Genomic DNA, 16,595 nt, shown 5'->3' with positions numbered 1-16,595 from the left:
CAATGGGAGCTTGTGGGCTGCGTCTCCCTGGCCTGAAGCAAACAAAGATGTTCAAGATGTGCAGGGACCAAAATGGGCTTTAACAGACTGTACAGTGCAGCAAGGCAACCTGGCTCAGGAAGAGCACATCTGAGACAGGGCCTGCTGCTTTCCCTGTACCAGCTCTGTACCGACTCGAAGAGAATGGATGTATTTCCCTGGAGAGATGGGTGGAGAATTCTTGAACACTGTTTGCAAGGCTTCAGTAAAAAAAGCTTCATGAATTCAGCCCTGTCACAAGTGTGCATGAATGCCATGCTTTAGCTCAGGCCTAATGGGCTTTATATAGTACAGTACTGATTTTCTTTCATGTTTTAATAGAATCTGGTTTAATATTTGCTTTCTGCTCTAGCTGCTGGCTGTTGACTGATTCAACACAGAATCCTTCCCTGGTGCCCTCCGACCTTGTTGTTATTCCCTCATTTTGTGTGTTGGCAATTGATTCCTGTCTCCAGCATGAACCACTTTACACATGTCTTCGTTCAGCTGGTGATGGTCACGTGTGTGGATTCTGAATGCATTACTACCGGGAACGGCTGCTCAAGCCGACCTGCTGTTCAGAAGGGGGGCTTCCGGGTGGGATTCATTTCCATCCGTTAAACATTGACAATATGCAAGGCTCAGGCTTGGAAACTTGAGGCTATGATCAATCCTGTTTGGTAGGAAGGAGGTTCTCCAACAAAATCTGAAAATGTCGACATTGTGGCCATCAATTCAGCAACGTTTTGCTTTTGTACAGGGCACAAGTTTTCCAGAGTTATGTAGCAAGGCATTTCCACCTTTTGAATCATGAATAGCCATGAGCGTCCCAGTGAGGCTGCTTGGTTTTGGGGAAGCAGGTACTAAGAACATGTCTCTGCTTAGGAACATGAACTTTGGAAATAGGCAGGTCTGGGCATCCATTCTGACTTTGGTTCCTGTAGACCATGTGACCAATCACTAGGTTTCTTTGTAAGCTTTAGTCTCCCTAAACCTTTGAGATGATTGCTGCATCTTCCTGGTAGGATTCCTTGGTGGGAGGGGCAGGTAAGTAAGTCATGCATATGAAGCAGCTGGCTGGCTGCTCCAAAACATGTGCTTATGCTTCCTTGTGTTGTTGGGTCAAAGATGGTGGCTGTATGAACCTCTGCCACTCAGTGCTGTCTCTGGTCTACAGCTATCAACCTGGCACAGTGTGACTACTCATCTCTCCAGCTGCTCTGCCAGCCTGTCCCATAGAGTCACAGCCCTGAATCATGCACATGAGTACTAAGTTGTATAGAATTTTGTGTGGGATTCCAGGATCTGTTGGGGTTTGGGGGGGGGGGGTCTGCTCATATATCATTGAGCTGTATTACAAAGAAGAAAAGGTAAGAAATTCAGTAACTGTCTTAGATACATGCATACTAACCATGAATGTTCATGGAGGGTGGGGCTTGGTCCCCAATACAAAAATACTTGAACTCACATCTTTAAACTTTTCTCTCTTTTGGCACACCTGATCAAAAGGAAGCAAATCAGAGTAGGAATAATGCAAAAGGGAGTTGGGGACAGGTTGTCATCTTTGTCTACCTTATTTTCCCTTTATGATGGATTTGAACATGAATCTTTGGGTTGGGAAATAGAGTGTATGATGAAATTGAAGTTGAGCAGGCACCGAAGGCAGCCTAGAGAGTTGCTGCTGAGCAAGGAGCTATCTTCTCAGCCTCACTAGACCTTTCTTTGTCTCCCTGCAGGTGTCCCATCAGGTCCCCGAAATGTCATCTCCATAGTCAATGAGACATCTATCATTCTGGAGTGGCACCCTCCAAGAGAGACCGGTGGGCGGGATGATGTGACCTACAACATCATCTGCAAGAAGTGCCGAGCAGACCGCCGGAGCTGCTCCCGCTGTGATGATAATGTGGAGTTTGTACCCAGGCAGCTGGGCCTGACTGAGTGTCGTGTCTCCATCAGTAGCCTATGGGCTCACACCCCCTACACCTTTGATATCCAGGCCATCAATGGAGTCTCTAGCAAGAGTCCCTTCCCCCCACAGCATGTCTCCGTCAACATCACCACAAACCAGGCTGGTGAGTCTGCAGGTTTTTGTGTGTCTGTCTGTCTGTCTTTTCATCCATCTCTATGTAGGGTCATAGCCAAAGCCACACCTATCCCACCAACCTGCCCTCAGGCAGGTGACAGATGTTTATGACTGTGGAGGAAACTGACATCATCTTTCAACCTCAAGAGTGAGTTGGAAAGTAAGAAATTTTCTTTTGCCCACCGTCAAAGCAAATACATGTGTCTAACCTGGAACAGGGCCTGGTACTCTGCATCTAGCCGGGCCTTAGTAAGTGCTAGTGGGCAAATGGATAGAAGGATGATGGTTAGATTGATGGTTGTATGGATACGTGGATGGAAAGAGAATAGATGGAAAGATAATGGATGGATGAGTCAGTTGCATGTACAGATAGAAAGATAGGTGGGTAGGTAGATAAGGAATGAGTGGTGAGAACATTATAAATCTTTGAGAGAGAACTAGAACACCAATGGTGCTTTCATAGAAAACCAATGAAACAAACTTCATTTTCAATGAAACTCTTGTTTTTCCAGAGTACATCCTTCCTGGATGCATGCTACAGTGCTATAGAGTCCTAGGGTAGACAATAATGGGAGATACCTAGGACCCTGAGTAGCTCTGCAGCATGCATAGATCAGAATACATCTTTCTGTCTCTGTGTTTATTGCTTACTCTTCCCATCTTTCCCCATTATTGCTTTTTACACTTCTTAGAGCAATCCATTTCCTTTTATATCTGTTTAGCCAGTCCATTCATGCACTAACTCATTTATTTACTCATTCATTATTAAGAGACAGTTATTTAGCATCCACTCTATACCATGCTGTGGACTAGATGCTATGAGAAATACAGTGATACTTAGACACAGTTGTCTATCCCATGAAACTCATTAATGGAAGCATTTGCAAGACCCTGACTTAAGGCACAGAGTTGTAAGGTGCTGTGTTCTAAGCATAGTGTGCTATACACTGGCAGTAAACAATAAGTAATTAAAAAAAGAAATGCTTGTCTCCTGTGTGAGCGAGCAAGACTCAGGAGGCAAGTGAATATCACATCTATAGGTGACAGGGGTTATCAACACTGGACTATGATCTTATTTGTAATTATAGATTTTTAATAAAAACGTTCTATAAGGACAACTTGTTAATAGAATAGTAGAAACTAAGCATCTTTCTTTGCTTTCTTTCTTGTTCTGTATCCTCCTTCTTGACCTCCCTCTTTTTGCTCTATCCTTTCCTACTCATAAACATCCCATCCTCAAACTTGTTCCACCCTTTTTAATATCAGGCATTTTTGATGGCAGATGATTCTTGGGTTAACACTCTCAGAACTGAGAAGAAAAAAAAGTGTTATGGGAAAGCATGGCTGTCCAGATGGCTGTGCCGTTGCTGTGTGTGTGTGTGTGTGTGTGTGTGTGTGTGTGTGTGTGTGTGTGTGTTCATGTGGTGTGTTTATATGTATGTGCGTGGTCACGTGTTTGTATGCATACGTGTATGGTGAGAAAACAAGAGTGAAAGTGTAGAAACCTCCAGCTGGTGACCACAGACCGGTGCCATGGAGACAAAGGTTGTGACAGTCTGTCTTACCCAAGAAAATGGAATGGCGTTTTCTGCATTATGTTGAGCATGTAACATGGACAGTCTTTGTTAGCAAGCATTTCCCTTGGAGAGTTAAGGCAGGAAACTGGCTGAAATATTTTAGTGTCCCAGCTTCTGGGAATAACAATCCTGCCAGGCTGTCATGTTACTCTGAGCTTGGCTGTCTTTTCTCTCTCTCTAAGCATGTGCGAATAAACCTGCCATTTAGATCAGTTTGCTTTTATTTCTTTTCCTCCCTTCCCTTACCCTGCTATTCCCGAACCTGCCCATCTGCTTGTCTTGCCATCCGCACCTTCCTGGGCTTCAGTGGAGCAGAGGTACCAGGGCTCCTAAAAGGGGCCCTGCAGTACCAACATTCAAAATATTTATTTTTATCCCCACTCATTTGCGATGGTACAAACACATTTCTCATGCACTTTATTCACCAGCAGATCCTTTATTCTTAACCTTCCTCTGTTTTATGCCTCATTATAACCTTCCAATATAGAATTCTTCTTTGATAATTCTAAAACGTTGAAATCACAAAGTTTATAATCGGCAAGAGAATGATGCAATAGCTTCATGATAGTATGTGGTTTATGTAAAGCAAATATCAAGTCAGCTAGTGGCTCCTAGTTGGTGTGCTGTGTAACATGGAGGAACAGTGTCTATTTGGTGACTATGTACATGAGTGCAAGTCATCTTCAGCCAATAGTATTGTCTTTTTTTTAAGGTAGGAATGGCTAAAATGAATACTTGACCCCATGCCTTTGTAAGAACAGTTTAGAAATGTGAACAAAAGCTATGCATGTTACCATAGTTAGGAGACTAAATAGTAGGCATTCTGAAAACCAAATGTAGGGAATGAAGTGGGTGGTCCTGTGTTTAACCAAGGTCCTGATGTGTCTAGCCTTCTCAAGACACCATTGAGCTCATCCAGTGTTGGAGATGGACAGGCTAGCCTTTTCCCACCACCCCTCTTTCCCCTGCTTTACAGTATGATCCATGTAAGTGTCTGTGGCCCCCACTGTCCTAAAAGTAGACAGTAGGTCGAAAATCTCACCAAGAGAAGTCCAGAAATCAATCATTAAGTCAACCTGTAAGTATTAGACAAGCCAGGAACTACTGTGGACTGTTTGACCACTATTGGGTGGGTCCTCGTGGAGAAACAAGTAAAGGTTACTATGGATAACTCATGTGTATATGTCTTTTACATTCACAAAGAATTATGAAGTGTGCAGCCTCATTTAATTCTCACAATTACCCAATAATTACCCATCTTTCTGATAAGGAAACAGAGACTTGCAGGAATTAGGAGAATCTAAGATGGAAGGGTGTGTAGAAAGTTATCATGATCTCACATCTTGGTTTCAGCCTTCCGGCATCCTATCCTAAAAGTAGATGGCTCCTCTGATTTCCCCATTTAATAGTTTATAATGGTAGACTTTTCTGGTCCCCAAGGGACAGAATTTTGTAATTTCCTTATGGACCATTGGACATGGGGCCCATAGTTCTTCACTCAGACTTGATGGTGACTTGGGGATTCATAGTCTTGGTTTTCCATCACAATCCTAATGATATTTCAGTACCTTGGTTGCCTTGACTAATAACAGAAGAGGACTGTCACCCAGGATAAGGTTCTTCTACTTCTGAGAAAACGTTCTTCTACTTCTGAGCACCTCCAGTGTGTCTATCCCTAGCAAGCTCTTTGTGGAGATGTGTGTCAGATGAAGAAACCGGGTTTGGAGTGTTTTTAAAGTTTAACATCTAACCATGAGAAAATAGTGTTCCCGAATTTCAGGCTCAGGTTTGTGACCATTTTATCCTCAAACCTATCAAAAATCACATTATGGAGGGACATATAACCTATAAACTCTCTCTAAGCTATTGCCATGTAGCTGGACCACTTTAGCTGTCAAAAAAGTGTCCATCATCTTTGGTCAGGGTTGGTCATGAATTATGCAAGCCCAGATTTACGTGAGGGCTGGAGGGATGTATCCTCGCACTGAATACAGCTGCAGTTGAGTTTAAAACAGGCTGGATCAGGCAAAACTCTCCCTGTTCCAGTGGCCAAACAGTCTGCAGTGAAGCTGTTACCACCATGAACTCCCACGGTCATTCTCTGGCACCTGGCCTCAGATTATTCCAATAGCTGGGTCATCTGATCAACAGAGAGAATTAAATGAATGACAGACTTGGAGTCTCTATCTGCTGACTAGCCCCAGAGCATCAGAATCAGGGAAAGGAGCCCCTGAGACCTTGGGAGTGGGGAGATGAATTACACCAAGGCCTGATTTGAGATTGTCCAAGCCAAAGTGAACAAACTCAAAGGCCGGAAGGCCAGATAGCAGTGGAGAGAAATCAGCTGGACTAGGTGAAAGGAGGTGGGGACTGGTGGGGACTGGGGAGAACTGGAGGACATCTATACAGCCACCACCCTGTTCCAGCAAGTGTGGCCATGCCTGGCACTGCCTGATTTTATAAGCCAGAAATATGGATTTAAAATGTTGACAACTGATTAGAAAATTTTAAGTACTTGAGAGCCAAACAAATCCGATTCTGGATTTGGCCTGCTGGCTATGGCTGGTAGCCTCTCATTCCAAGGACAAATCTGATTTACCCAAGCCTTAACATGAGCTGCTGTGCTGTGGAGCCTCGTTTTGCCTGGGGCAGACGTCTTCCTCACCTCCTGGGCTCACACAGGGAGTCCTCGGTTGGATCCCCTCTCTGTTCCTCACATGATTCTCAAAAATTCATTTAACTGTCAGCATCCCTCATTTCTCACCTGTGAAATGAAAACCGTGATAACCTGCTTCCTGGTACTATAGCGACAAGCAAATGAGATGGAGATGGAAAAAATCACTCTACATCCTGCTATGGGCTGGGAGATTAGCATCATTTCTGGGAATATGTCCTGAGCAAATTGCTGGACTTCCCTTCCTCATATGTTTTCTTCTAAGGCTTCTGAGTCTCTTTGTTTGGTATTGAGGCTATCTGTATCCATCTGCCCATGTTGTGTTGATTGGAATAGGCACCAGAAAGGAGGGAACCAAGTCTGCATCATTGAGATCATGATGAGGGTGGGACTCAGTGGCTCCAGTACCTGACCCAGGGAGTTTCTGCCTCTCAGAGGCATCCTCTGCCTTTCTAAAAAAATGTGTGATGTTTCTGTTGCATACAGTTCATGTATGGCCTGCTGGACCCCTGCATGTGCAATTCCATTTATCATGTCCACAACACAGACATAATCTATTACTTAGTGTTGTCTAAAATAACTATGCTGTTTCTGTTAATAGTCATAAGCTCCTACAATTTGTCCATTTTTAAGGCATTTTTGAAGTTCTTAGGCAATTAACATCACTCAGAAGCACTGCTTTTCCTACAAAAGAATTACCTAGAACGTCAATACCTCTGAATCCATCACCTCATTTGCATTATTCCTTGGTTAAATATAGTATTTGCATGCATAAAGAATAATCTTTGAATATGAAAAGGAATTTACGATATTGCAATATATCGAGCTCTTTGGAGGAAAGATATTATGTAAATCTCAAAATTAAATATTAAAACAATATTACACGCTGCCTGTAAAAATGTAGAGTGTTAAGATTCCATATGCTGGAACCAGTTCATTTTTAAAGGCTGGTCTCATTGGAAAGGAGTGGGTGAGAATTGCTCTAGAGCAGAGAAAAGATTGAGTCAGGGCTTTAAAAAGACTGGAATGACTTTAAAGAAAACCTTGAAAGAAGTAAATAAAGAAAAGTTAAAACAACTTAAGGAAATGAAATTTTCACTGTTCTTAATTCAATTTCATAGTTCATTCCATTGCTGTTTTCTCGTTGCTAACTTCAGGCAGGTTCAGATTGTGTCTTAAGTCCTGCCATTGAGAAGAAGCTTGCAGGTGGCCTTAGAAAGGCCTTGACTTCAGAAAGGCCATATGTAGTGACGACAGCTGGTGTGTTGTCAGTGAGGCTGAGGTCAGCATGTGGCTGTCAGCCTCCTACAGCTTTGGAGTTTTCCTCTGCATGGATGGAGAGCTCTGGGGAAAACCAGGCTCTCTCATCTACCAGTGGCTTCCTTGGGAAAGAGCTACTGAGTACCAGGCACAGCGAGCCTTTAAATTGGTGCTAGAAAGCTTTATTCCACACCGATAGCAACCAGTACATGTGTTTGGCTGGAGTGTGGCAATTAGAATGTGTCTTGGAAGTCTACAGGTGACATCTTAAGACTTCTTCCAGATCAGCCAGATGACCAGGTATCTTCCTTTACTGTGGCTCCTAAAAGGACTTAGAGAGCTACGATCCAATTAGAGGAACAGAAAGAGATTCAGCTACCTTTACAGGGAGACTGATTGGTGTATATGAACACTTGAACTTTGGAGATACAATCACTTAATGCCGTCTTTGTGACAGCTTAGCAGGTGATGGCTCAAATCTTACACATTCTCCTCCTTTCAATTTCTTAACAAATATGCACTGATACTCCTGTCAGTCATACACTGTCCACACACCATGGGCATAGCTGGAAAGAAAACAGGCAAAGATCCATATCTTCATGGAGCTTGTATTAGTTCACAGCACCCACTGAGACCAGGCCAAGAGGCCCAGAACAGCCATAAGTAAATGGATTGATGACTTTGTTGTGACTTGAAGGTCTGAGCCCCACTCCCTGCTTGAGACTTAGGATATAAACACAGGCAAATTCCAGAAAGCACCCCAGTTTCTGGTGCCAGTTACTCTCCAGTGTCTGTGTCGGATGGTATAATTTTATTGTTAGCTAACTGGACTAGTTTGATATTCATGTGGGTAGGCCACACAAAGATTGGGTTTCAGACATCTTTATTTCTCGTACTGAGTTGTACCTAGTGATGCTGAGAGCTGAGAAGTGGCTCTCCCCTGTATCACTGCTAAAGTGACTAGAGTGTCACCAGAAACCTGGGGACTTGTTTGCTCATCTTACTCCATCTTGGATAGAGTACTGTGAGTATGCTATGCGGCTCGTGAGATGACGTTGGGGATGCTGACAATGAGATGGTAGGGAGTTCCTAATCTGTTCAAAGTCTACATGAGATTGTTGTACTCCTCAACTGCAGAAGGAACAAGTTAGATTGTGAAATAACTATCACTGGAACTGTGGTCTTGGCAAAGAGAGTAGAAGGGTGGAGAGGGGTTAGCTGTCCACTTAACTTTTGTTTTACTTTTCTATTGCTGTGAAGGGATACCACAACCAAGGCAAAGAGTTTGTTGGGGGCTTAGAGTTTCAGAAAGTCAGAGTTCATGGCCATCATGGCAGGGAACATGGCAGCAGGCAGGAAGGAATGGCGCTGGAGCTGTGACCGAGAGCTTGCATCCTGATCTACAAGCATGAAGCAGAGAGAACTAACTGGGAATAGTGTAGACTTTTGAAACCTCAAAGCCTATGCTCAGTGACACACCTCTTCTAACAAGGCCACACCTCCTAATCCTTCTCAGCAATTCCACCAACCAGGGACCCAAATATTCAAATATATGTGTCTATGAGGGCCATTCTCATTCAGATCACCACAACATTCCAGTGGCAAGGCCCCTATATGAGCCAACTGAAACTATCATATTGCCTTCTGAAGCCTGTGGTCTAGCTAGATGCTTAAAACACAGAACGTATTCTACAAATGCTAATAAATAATAATGAAAGTCTTGCTCTTGTGAAATCAGTTTCCAGCATCAACAAATGATTTAGCTTCAGCTCTCTCAGTGGTTTCTCCACCAGGCATGTCATTCTGGAACTAGATTGGGATTAAGCCCATAACCCCTCCAAGTGCTGATGAGTGTGGGACTTCCTGTGTACTGTATCTCCTTGAAGTGGCCCTGTGGGAGCCCCTTTCCTATGGCCTGGCCTGCTCTCCTTGCTCCCCACTGGCAGGGAACCCTGGCAGGCAGGCACAGTGATGGCTGGCTGGGATGGCATTCCAGTGCTGTTGTCTGTCCACCTGCATTCCAAGCTCCCTGCCTGTCATTTTCACAGCACCATCCATGTTAAGCAGGCAGGAGCATGAGGGGCTTTTGAATGCAGCAATTAACAAAACAGTAATCAAGCTAAGTGTTTAATTTCAGAAAATTAACATCTCAGAGCGGATGTGAAAGATGGGGGAAAAGGCACAGCAAACGTTCTGGGTAAATAAAGGCAGTGCTGGACCACAAATATTTTGTAGGGAAAAGGGGACTCTGCCAGCACCCCAGGCCGTGGAATCAGTCAGTGTCTGCTTAACTGTAGGATGGTAGCTATAGCATCAAATCCTAAGATTTTAAAGCATGCATTTCCTACTTTCCCTTTTTGTCCTTCTTTCTTTTCTTCCAGGACATAAGGACAGAGCAGGGGCCCAGTCATGCTCCCTGTGATGTATCTGCCCCATAGAAAAATCCTAGTTTGGCTTTGTCCTTCCTTAAACATTGCTAGCCACATTGATGACATAGTGAGTCCTTGGATGGGCAATAGTGTGTGTGTGTGTGTGTGTGTGTGTGTGTGTGTGTGTGTGTGTGTGTGAGAGAGAGAGAGAGAGAGAGAGAGAGAGAGAGAGAATGCACATAATCACACACACACACATTATGGTCATGTTTCTCCTGGTGGGTCCTGCAGGAAAAGAACCCAGGCAACTCCTGTATCTCAGCCCTGTGTCTTCTGCTACAGTCTCCTGGCTGGCCTTAGGTCATATCCAGAGACACTGCCTCCTAAGCCAATGTCCTTTGCAGGGTGGGGTTTGTGTACAGGAAGAGACACTTATAAAGAAGCAGATGTGCAGGAAGCTAGGGGACAGTAGAGTTCTCTTGGTGTCTGTTTCCTCATCCAGTAGGTGGGGATGAGTGCAGAGACTAAAGATGGGGACAACATTGGTGTGAAGAATGCTGTGAGGTCTGAGGCAGGCTTGAGGCTTTGTGATAAGGTGCCATAGTTAATAGGGAGAGGGGAGCTCTCAGGGGTTGTAGTGAGCCCAGTGCTGCCTGAAGAGGCCCGGAAACTGTGTACTCACAGGGCTGCAGGTCCTCCAGAGGAGAGTGTAATCTGACTTAATGAGCAGTTTTCCTTAAGGGGTCTTGCAGGCAGCTGACATTGAGAACACAGAGAGAAAAACAGGAGAATGAGGCAGTGGCTAGAATCCACCCAGGAGATATCCCAGGGGCTTCCGGAAGCTTTCAGGACAGCATCTAGAGAAGATAGGTTCAGTCCTCCATGTGGCAAATCATGGAGGATTTGAGTGCCTATTCAAAGTGTTGTTTATGCAGTCGGATATTCAGGCTTCAATTTTCTCTGTGAAGTGGGAAATAAGTTTGCTCGCCAAGAGCAAAAAGGATAGTGTTGGGGCTGAAGAATGGAGGGGAGTGAAATAAATCCCGTGAGCAATTACAGAGGATGGGAGATGGAATTACCAGAGAACTCTGCATTTCTGGAACATGTTGAGAGCTTATTTGAAGCTAATAATCACATGTTTACAAAGACACCCCCTACACTCTCCGTGCCTTGCCCTTTTGTGTAGCCTTTCCCACAGTGTGCCTCCTGGAGATGAGACCCTGCAGAGGGACCATGGCTCCATCTCTGGTTGAATTTTGACAGGTGGAAGGAGAAAGACACCCTTGTCTGAGGGCATGAGTACCTCGAATTATAACACTAGACAGACAGAACCAAAATTGGATAATGAGCAATATAAACCAGAACAGGACTGGCTTCGTGGGCGGAAATGGGACCAACAAGGCCAGATGAAGCCAGGAAGAGTTACAGTGGATCATCAGAGATGGTGTTGAGGAAGTACAATCTTTAGTGTACAGTTTTGAAAATGGAGTAACTTTGGGTGAGGTAAAGTCTAAGTGCATACTGTGGACTAAGCAGACACGGGAGAGGTGAGGAGCAGAGGGGATGAAAAGTGAGTTACTCAAGAAGACATTGGAGTTATTCTCTGGAGAGCAAGGCTCGTGGCGGAGGGGAAGAAACAGCCATGAATGGAGAAGCGACGGCGAGAAGGAAGAAGAGCATGGTTGTCTCACAGCCTGGACAGTGGTGGCCCAGACGTGGCGCTTCTGCAGAGGATACAGGAGATGCTGTAATGTGAGAGAGGTGGAAGAGGCAGGAAGGGCATACCCCACTTCCTGCCTCTGAGGGGTGGCAGGCATAAAATCGCCAAGTACCAACGCTGGAGAGAGCTGTAGGGCGCAGGTGCCTCTGAGGAGAGCTTTTCCTTAACATGGGTCCAGAAAGCATGTTGTCAGAGGAGGTAGTGGGGACTGGAGATTTCTCTGGTTTCTGAGTAGCCATTTTGGAAGATCCAACGGGAATGTGCTCCTTGCAGGGCCAGTAAAGCCAGGGTTGAGGGAAGAGAGATTGGTACTTAGGGGGGATGGTGAAACGCGAGGAGGAATTGACAGTGTGTGTTGCAGGAAGGCACCTGACTGCCAGTGAACCGCTCTGCTGAGGAAAGGTCCCGGGCCTTCAGACAAAAAGACTTGGGACTCCAGGCCTAGGGGAGGACAGTGTGGTAATGCCTGCCTCAGGATGGTGGCAGAAGTGTCCCAGCCACTTGCGGGGTGGGGAGGCTTCGCTGAATGTGTCTGGGTAAGACTTAGGGAGGGAGTAAGCAGGACATACGGCCCACTGCAATATATCTTTTGTGGCCTCCAGAGCCTGCCAGCCCCACCCGGGTGGTGGAACTTTCTGGTGAAACTTTCTCTGATCAGATATCAGACCAAAGGTGCCAGCACTCATCTTACACCAGGAAAGGCACATAGGTCCACAGGAGGCAGCTGAAAAGAGCACTTCAGCTAACCTATAGGTCCTCACATGCTTTAGCAGTGATCCTGGATGCCTGCCAAGGACAGCCTCTCCTGAGGAGTAACTAACTCCCCATTCCCACCCCGACACATACAACTCCACAGGGTCCCACAGCTCAGATTTGCTGCCATTTCTACAGTAAATTATCATTTTCTGAGGTACCTTTCTGGTTCTCTTGAGAGGGAGGAGGAGCTATGGGGACATGCCAAGCTGGGGCACCAGAAGCAGCATTGCGTGGCAGGGCTATTGACCTCCGCCTTCCGGACCAATGTTCTCCACACTTGGATGGAAGAGGTTGCAGGGAGCCCCTGATCTCTCTGAGAACATGAGTTCCTGAAGACAGTGAGTGATAGGAGCTAACTGCCTCCCACCCTGGTTCAAGGCATCCTCGGGGGACAGTGGAATTGCTGAGCTCCTGAGTGTAGGGACAGCATAGAGGGACAGCTAGCATCAGTCCCGGAAAGGAGGCCAGGCTATTTCTGGCTCTGCATGAACTTGCTAGGGACTTAAGGAAGTCACTTTCCCTCTCCTGCCTTCAGCACTCTAATCTGTAAATTCGAAGAGTTGACAGAAAATTGAATGACCGGGATGTCCTCTCAGAGCTTAACATTTCCGATTTCCAGATTTGTAGATAAGCAGTTTCCAAACCTGAGCATGCATCAGACTGATGTGAAGGTCTCGAAGGGTCCTTAAGCCCAGATTACTGGGTTCACCTCTCCCAGGTCCTAGCTCAGCCATGGGTGGGAATGAAACATCTGCATTATTACCAGGTCCCTGGTGCTGCTGATCTGGGACCACATTCTGAGAACTCCCACAGTTAGGTAGATGGGCTCAATAAAGAATATCTCCCACATATATGAGACATAATAGAAGAAATAAGGTTCCTGCATTAAACCCTTAATGGAAGGAAGAGCCTATGACTCTGCCTGTGGGCATAAGCTCACTGGCTCACTCAGCTCAGCCCTCACTTTCTCTCATGGAGTCCTACCCTCTGACTCAGTCAGTATCCCACAACAATAAAGAAGTAAGGCTGCAGACCTAGGGCGTCCTCTGACCCCAGGTAATCCCAGGTTAGGGAGAGAATTGAAGGGAAGTGCCAGGGTTAATTCCTAGAATAAAACATGAAGCCAGTGCTCACAATAGGAGAAAACAATGAGAGAAATAATTAATTCTGCTTTTGTATTCATATCCAGGCTCCAAACTAATTGCTTATTTGTTTAATCTACTTTGACCAGAAGTGTTACTGCACCAAAAGTATTTAATGAGTCGGGCTTCCTAATGTAAAATTCAAGCATATTTGTGCAGTGGGATGAGTTTCCATCAACAGAGGGAGAGCCAGTTCTCCAGGCAGAACCTTCTTAGCTGGCTTTCTTTCTAGAATGGAAATGTCACGAGAAACTCAAGTCATTGATCGGGGTGCACATCACTCTTTGCCGCCAGTACCAGTGGGCCTGGACCCTAGCTGACATTTCTATACAGGTTTGGGCTTCTTTTCTTTTTCCCTGTGGATGTGTTTTCCATGAGGGAAAAGACAGCCAGCCACTCCCAATGGGCCTCTCCTATTTCTGTCATTCATACCTTGCTAGGAGCTCACACAATTTAACCCCGAGGCTCCAGGGAACTCTCAGAGGTCTCAAGCAGTTTAGTGCCCTACTAAGATCAGGATTGACTCAGCCTCCTGGCTTTTATCATCTACACAATACAGAAGTCCTGTTCCTCCTTCTCTGGAACTCTCATACTTACAGTTGTTCCCTGTCTCCCTTCCCAGGATTCACAGCTCTGCTTCCCTTCTCCCACCCTCTTCTAAATGCTAATACCTGTGTTTGGTAGAACTAAGCCATTTCCCACCCCTCCCCCTTTCCTCTGAGAACTTTGGAGGAGATCCCCAACCATTGCAGTTTGAACAAAGTGTTGCTAGGCATCTAAAATATGGTTAGTGATACTGGTTTAATGTGAAGTGACTAAAACCATACCTCCTGCCCCAAAGAACTTCCTCCAATGATGGATAACAGAGTGGCAAGAGAGTTAGATAATAGCATGATGATTCTCAAGCTGAGCACATCTCCCAATGATGTTATCAACAGCAAGGCCTTTGAGTTGGGACAGGGCAGTGCTTTTAAAGGCTAACAGTGTCATGAAGGCAGGTCCCAGTCATACATGAGAAGAAAGTTCCTGAACCTGCAGCAATTAATGCCTACACCTGTAAATGTTAAGGAGAGAGTTAGGACTTTTTCCACTGGAGAGGGGGTCACTGAAGGTTTTGGGATATCAGGGTAACATGTGTAACATCAAGCTTCAGGACAGTTGGTCTAGCAGTTCAAAGTCAAGAGGTCCAGGGGTAGGATCTGAGTGCTGGGACAGTAGGGTGAGGCATAAGGGGAGTAACGAGATCTGTGAACAGGCCTTGGTGGAGCCTCAGGAACACTCAGGGCATCCCACTGGGTGAATAGGGTATGGCTCCCTCCCCCCACAGAGTCACAGGTTGTCTTATTCTTAGGAGCTAGGCACTTATTTCTTCCTAAATTACTTCCTGGAAAACACAGTCTGACTCCAGGTTTCCCATTTCCCAAGAAAGTCATTCCACTTCTGGAATGTGTCTCTTCCACCTCTGGTCCATTTTGTTCACCCTCCCTATCTCCAAGCCTGGTCTTGCCTAGCACCTCCACCCTGACTTGGTTGACATTTATATTTATTGCCTCAAAGGTATTTATGAAATAAATACCGGAGGCCACCACTGGATTGGATTGTGCTTCTCACATTTATCTTGGGGAGCTATGCCCAGGATTGATTTGCATGTGTGAGCAGCTCTGGTCCCAGAAGGAGGGTTGCAGGTGGATGCCAAACACCCAGGCTGATAGGAGTGGTAGACCACACATGGCACAGCCTCAGAACATTTGGAAAATTCATAATGTGAGGATTAACATTCCTGTTGTATGGCTAAAAACTACAAGCTTCAAAGACGTTAAGGCCTCAGGTTAACTCAAGATCACAGAGTAAGAAGAAGGCCAAGCTGGAAAAGGGACCAGTCTCTCAGCAGTGTTATAGGGCCCTGAATACAGCCCTCCTTCATTTCTGCTAATTCCTGCTACACTGAGTGGGGGCCTTGGGCTGTTTATTATTCCTTATCCCACCTTTCTTCACAGATGTGGTCGATGGTATAGAAGGCAAGCTATGAGTCCAAGGACGATGGGGCTGGGAAATGCTATTCTAGACAGAGTACGGGGGCTGCTATTTCCATATGCTCCAGCAATCCAATCCTAGGTTTACCCTCAAGAGAAATGCTAGAATATGATACACAGAAACTGGTGTATGAATGCTCACAGAAGCATTATTCTCTCTCTCTCTCTCTCTCTCTCTCTCTCTCTCTCTCTCTCTCTCTCTCTCTCTCTCTCTCTCTGTGTGTGTGTGTGTGTGTGTGTATGTGTGTGTGTCTGTGTGTGTGTTAATAGGTGTACAGGTGCATATGTGATGTATAGGTACGTGTGGAGGCCAGAAGACAACATTCCTCAGGATTTTCCACTTTGTTTTTTGAGACAAAAGTCTCTCGTTGGCCTAGAGCTTGTCAGATAGGCCAGGTTGACTATCTATCTAGCAAGTCCCCGGTATTTGCCTGTCTCTGCCCCCCTAGCACTGGGATTGCAGATGTATACTAGCACACCTGGCTTGCAGGGGAGGTGGTTCTGGGGCTTAAACTCAGGTCCTCATGCTTATAAGGCAAACACTTGATTGACGGAGCCATTTTCCTTGACCCTGAATTATTCCTTTTTATAATTTTTAAAAACACTTTCATATATGTATAAGACATATTATGATCATATTCATGCTCCATTACTCTCTTTTCTCTCCCACTCTCCTGTAAACTTCCTTCTCTTTCTTCCCAATGAATCCCTTTCATACCCCCATGTTGTGTGTGTGTGTGTGTGTGTGTGTGTGTGTGTGTGTGTGTGTGTGTGTGCACATGCACACACACACATACATATATGTAGGTCTTTTGCAGGTAGCTATCCCTCCTACATATTCTGTATCTGTGGCTATTCCATATCCAAATGACAACATTCCATAGCATTGTCCTTCACCCTCAAGCTCCTACAATTTTTCTGGCCCTCCTCTATGTGTCCCCCTGGCCTTGAAGGGTGGTGATA

General features: G+C 45.4%; 1 protein-coding gene across 2 annotated transcripts in view; it reads left to right on the top strand.

Moving 5' to 3' along the window:
- The window catches only part of Ephb1 (EPH receptor B1), a 448,378-nt gene that overhangs the window by 317,416 nt on the left and 114,367 nt on the right, over nucleotides 1–16,595 (top strand). For both annotated transcript variants that reach the window (XM_052718325.1, XM_052718319.1), the window contains one exon: nucleotides 1,755–2,090. In XM_052718325.1, the coding sequence (XP_052574285.1) occupies nucleotides 1,755–2,090 (336 nt within the window). The remainder of the gene's footprint in view (nucleotides 1–1,754; nucleotides 2,091–16,595) is intronic.

This window comes from Peromyscus californicus, unplaced genomic scaffold, assembly GCF_007827085.1.
Source record: "Peromyscus californicus insignis strain IS unplaced genomic scaffold, ASM782708v3 Scaffold_11__1_contigs__length_118956290, whole genome shotgun sequence".
Taxonomy (NCBI): Eukaryota; Metazoa; Chordata; class Mammalia; order Rodentia; family Cricetidae; genus Peromyscus; species Peromyscus californicus.
Note: the sequence above shows the minus strand (reverse complement) of the source record. Positions and strands in the feature narration are given on the sequence as shown.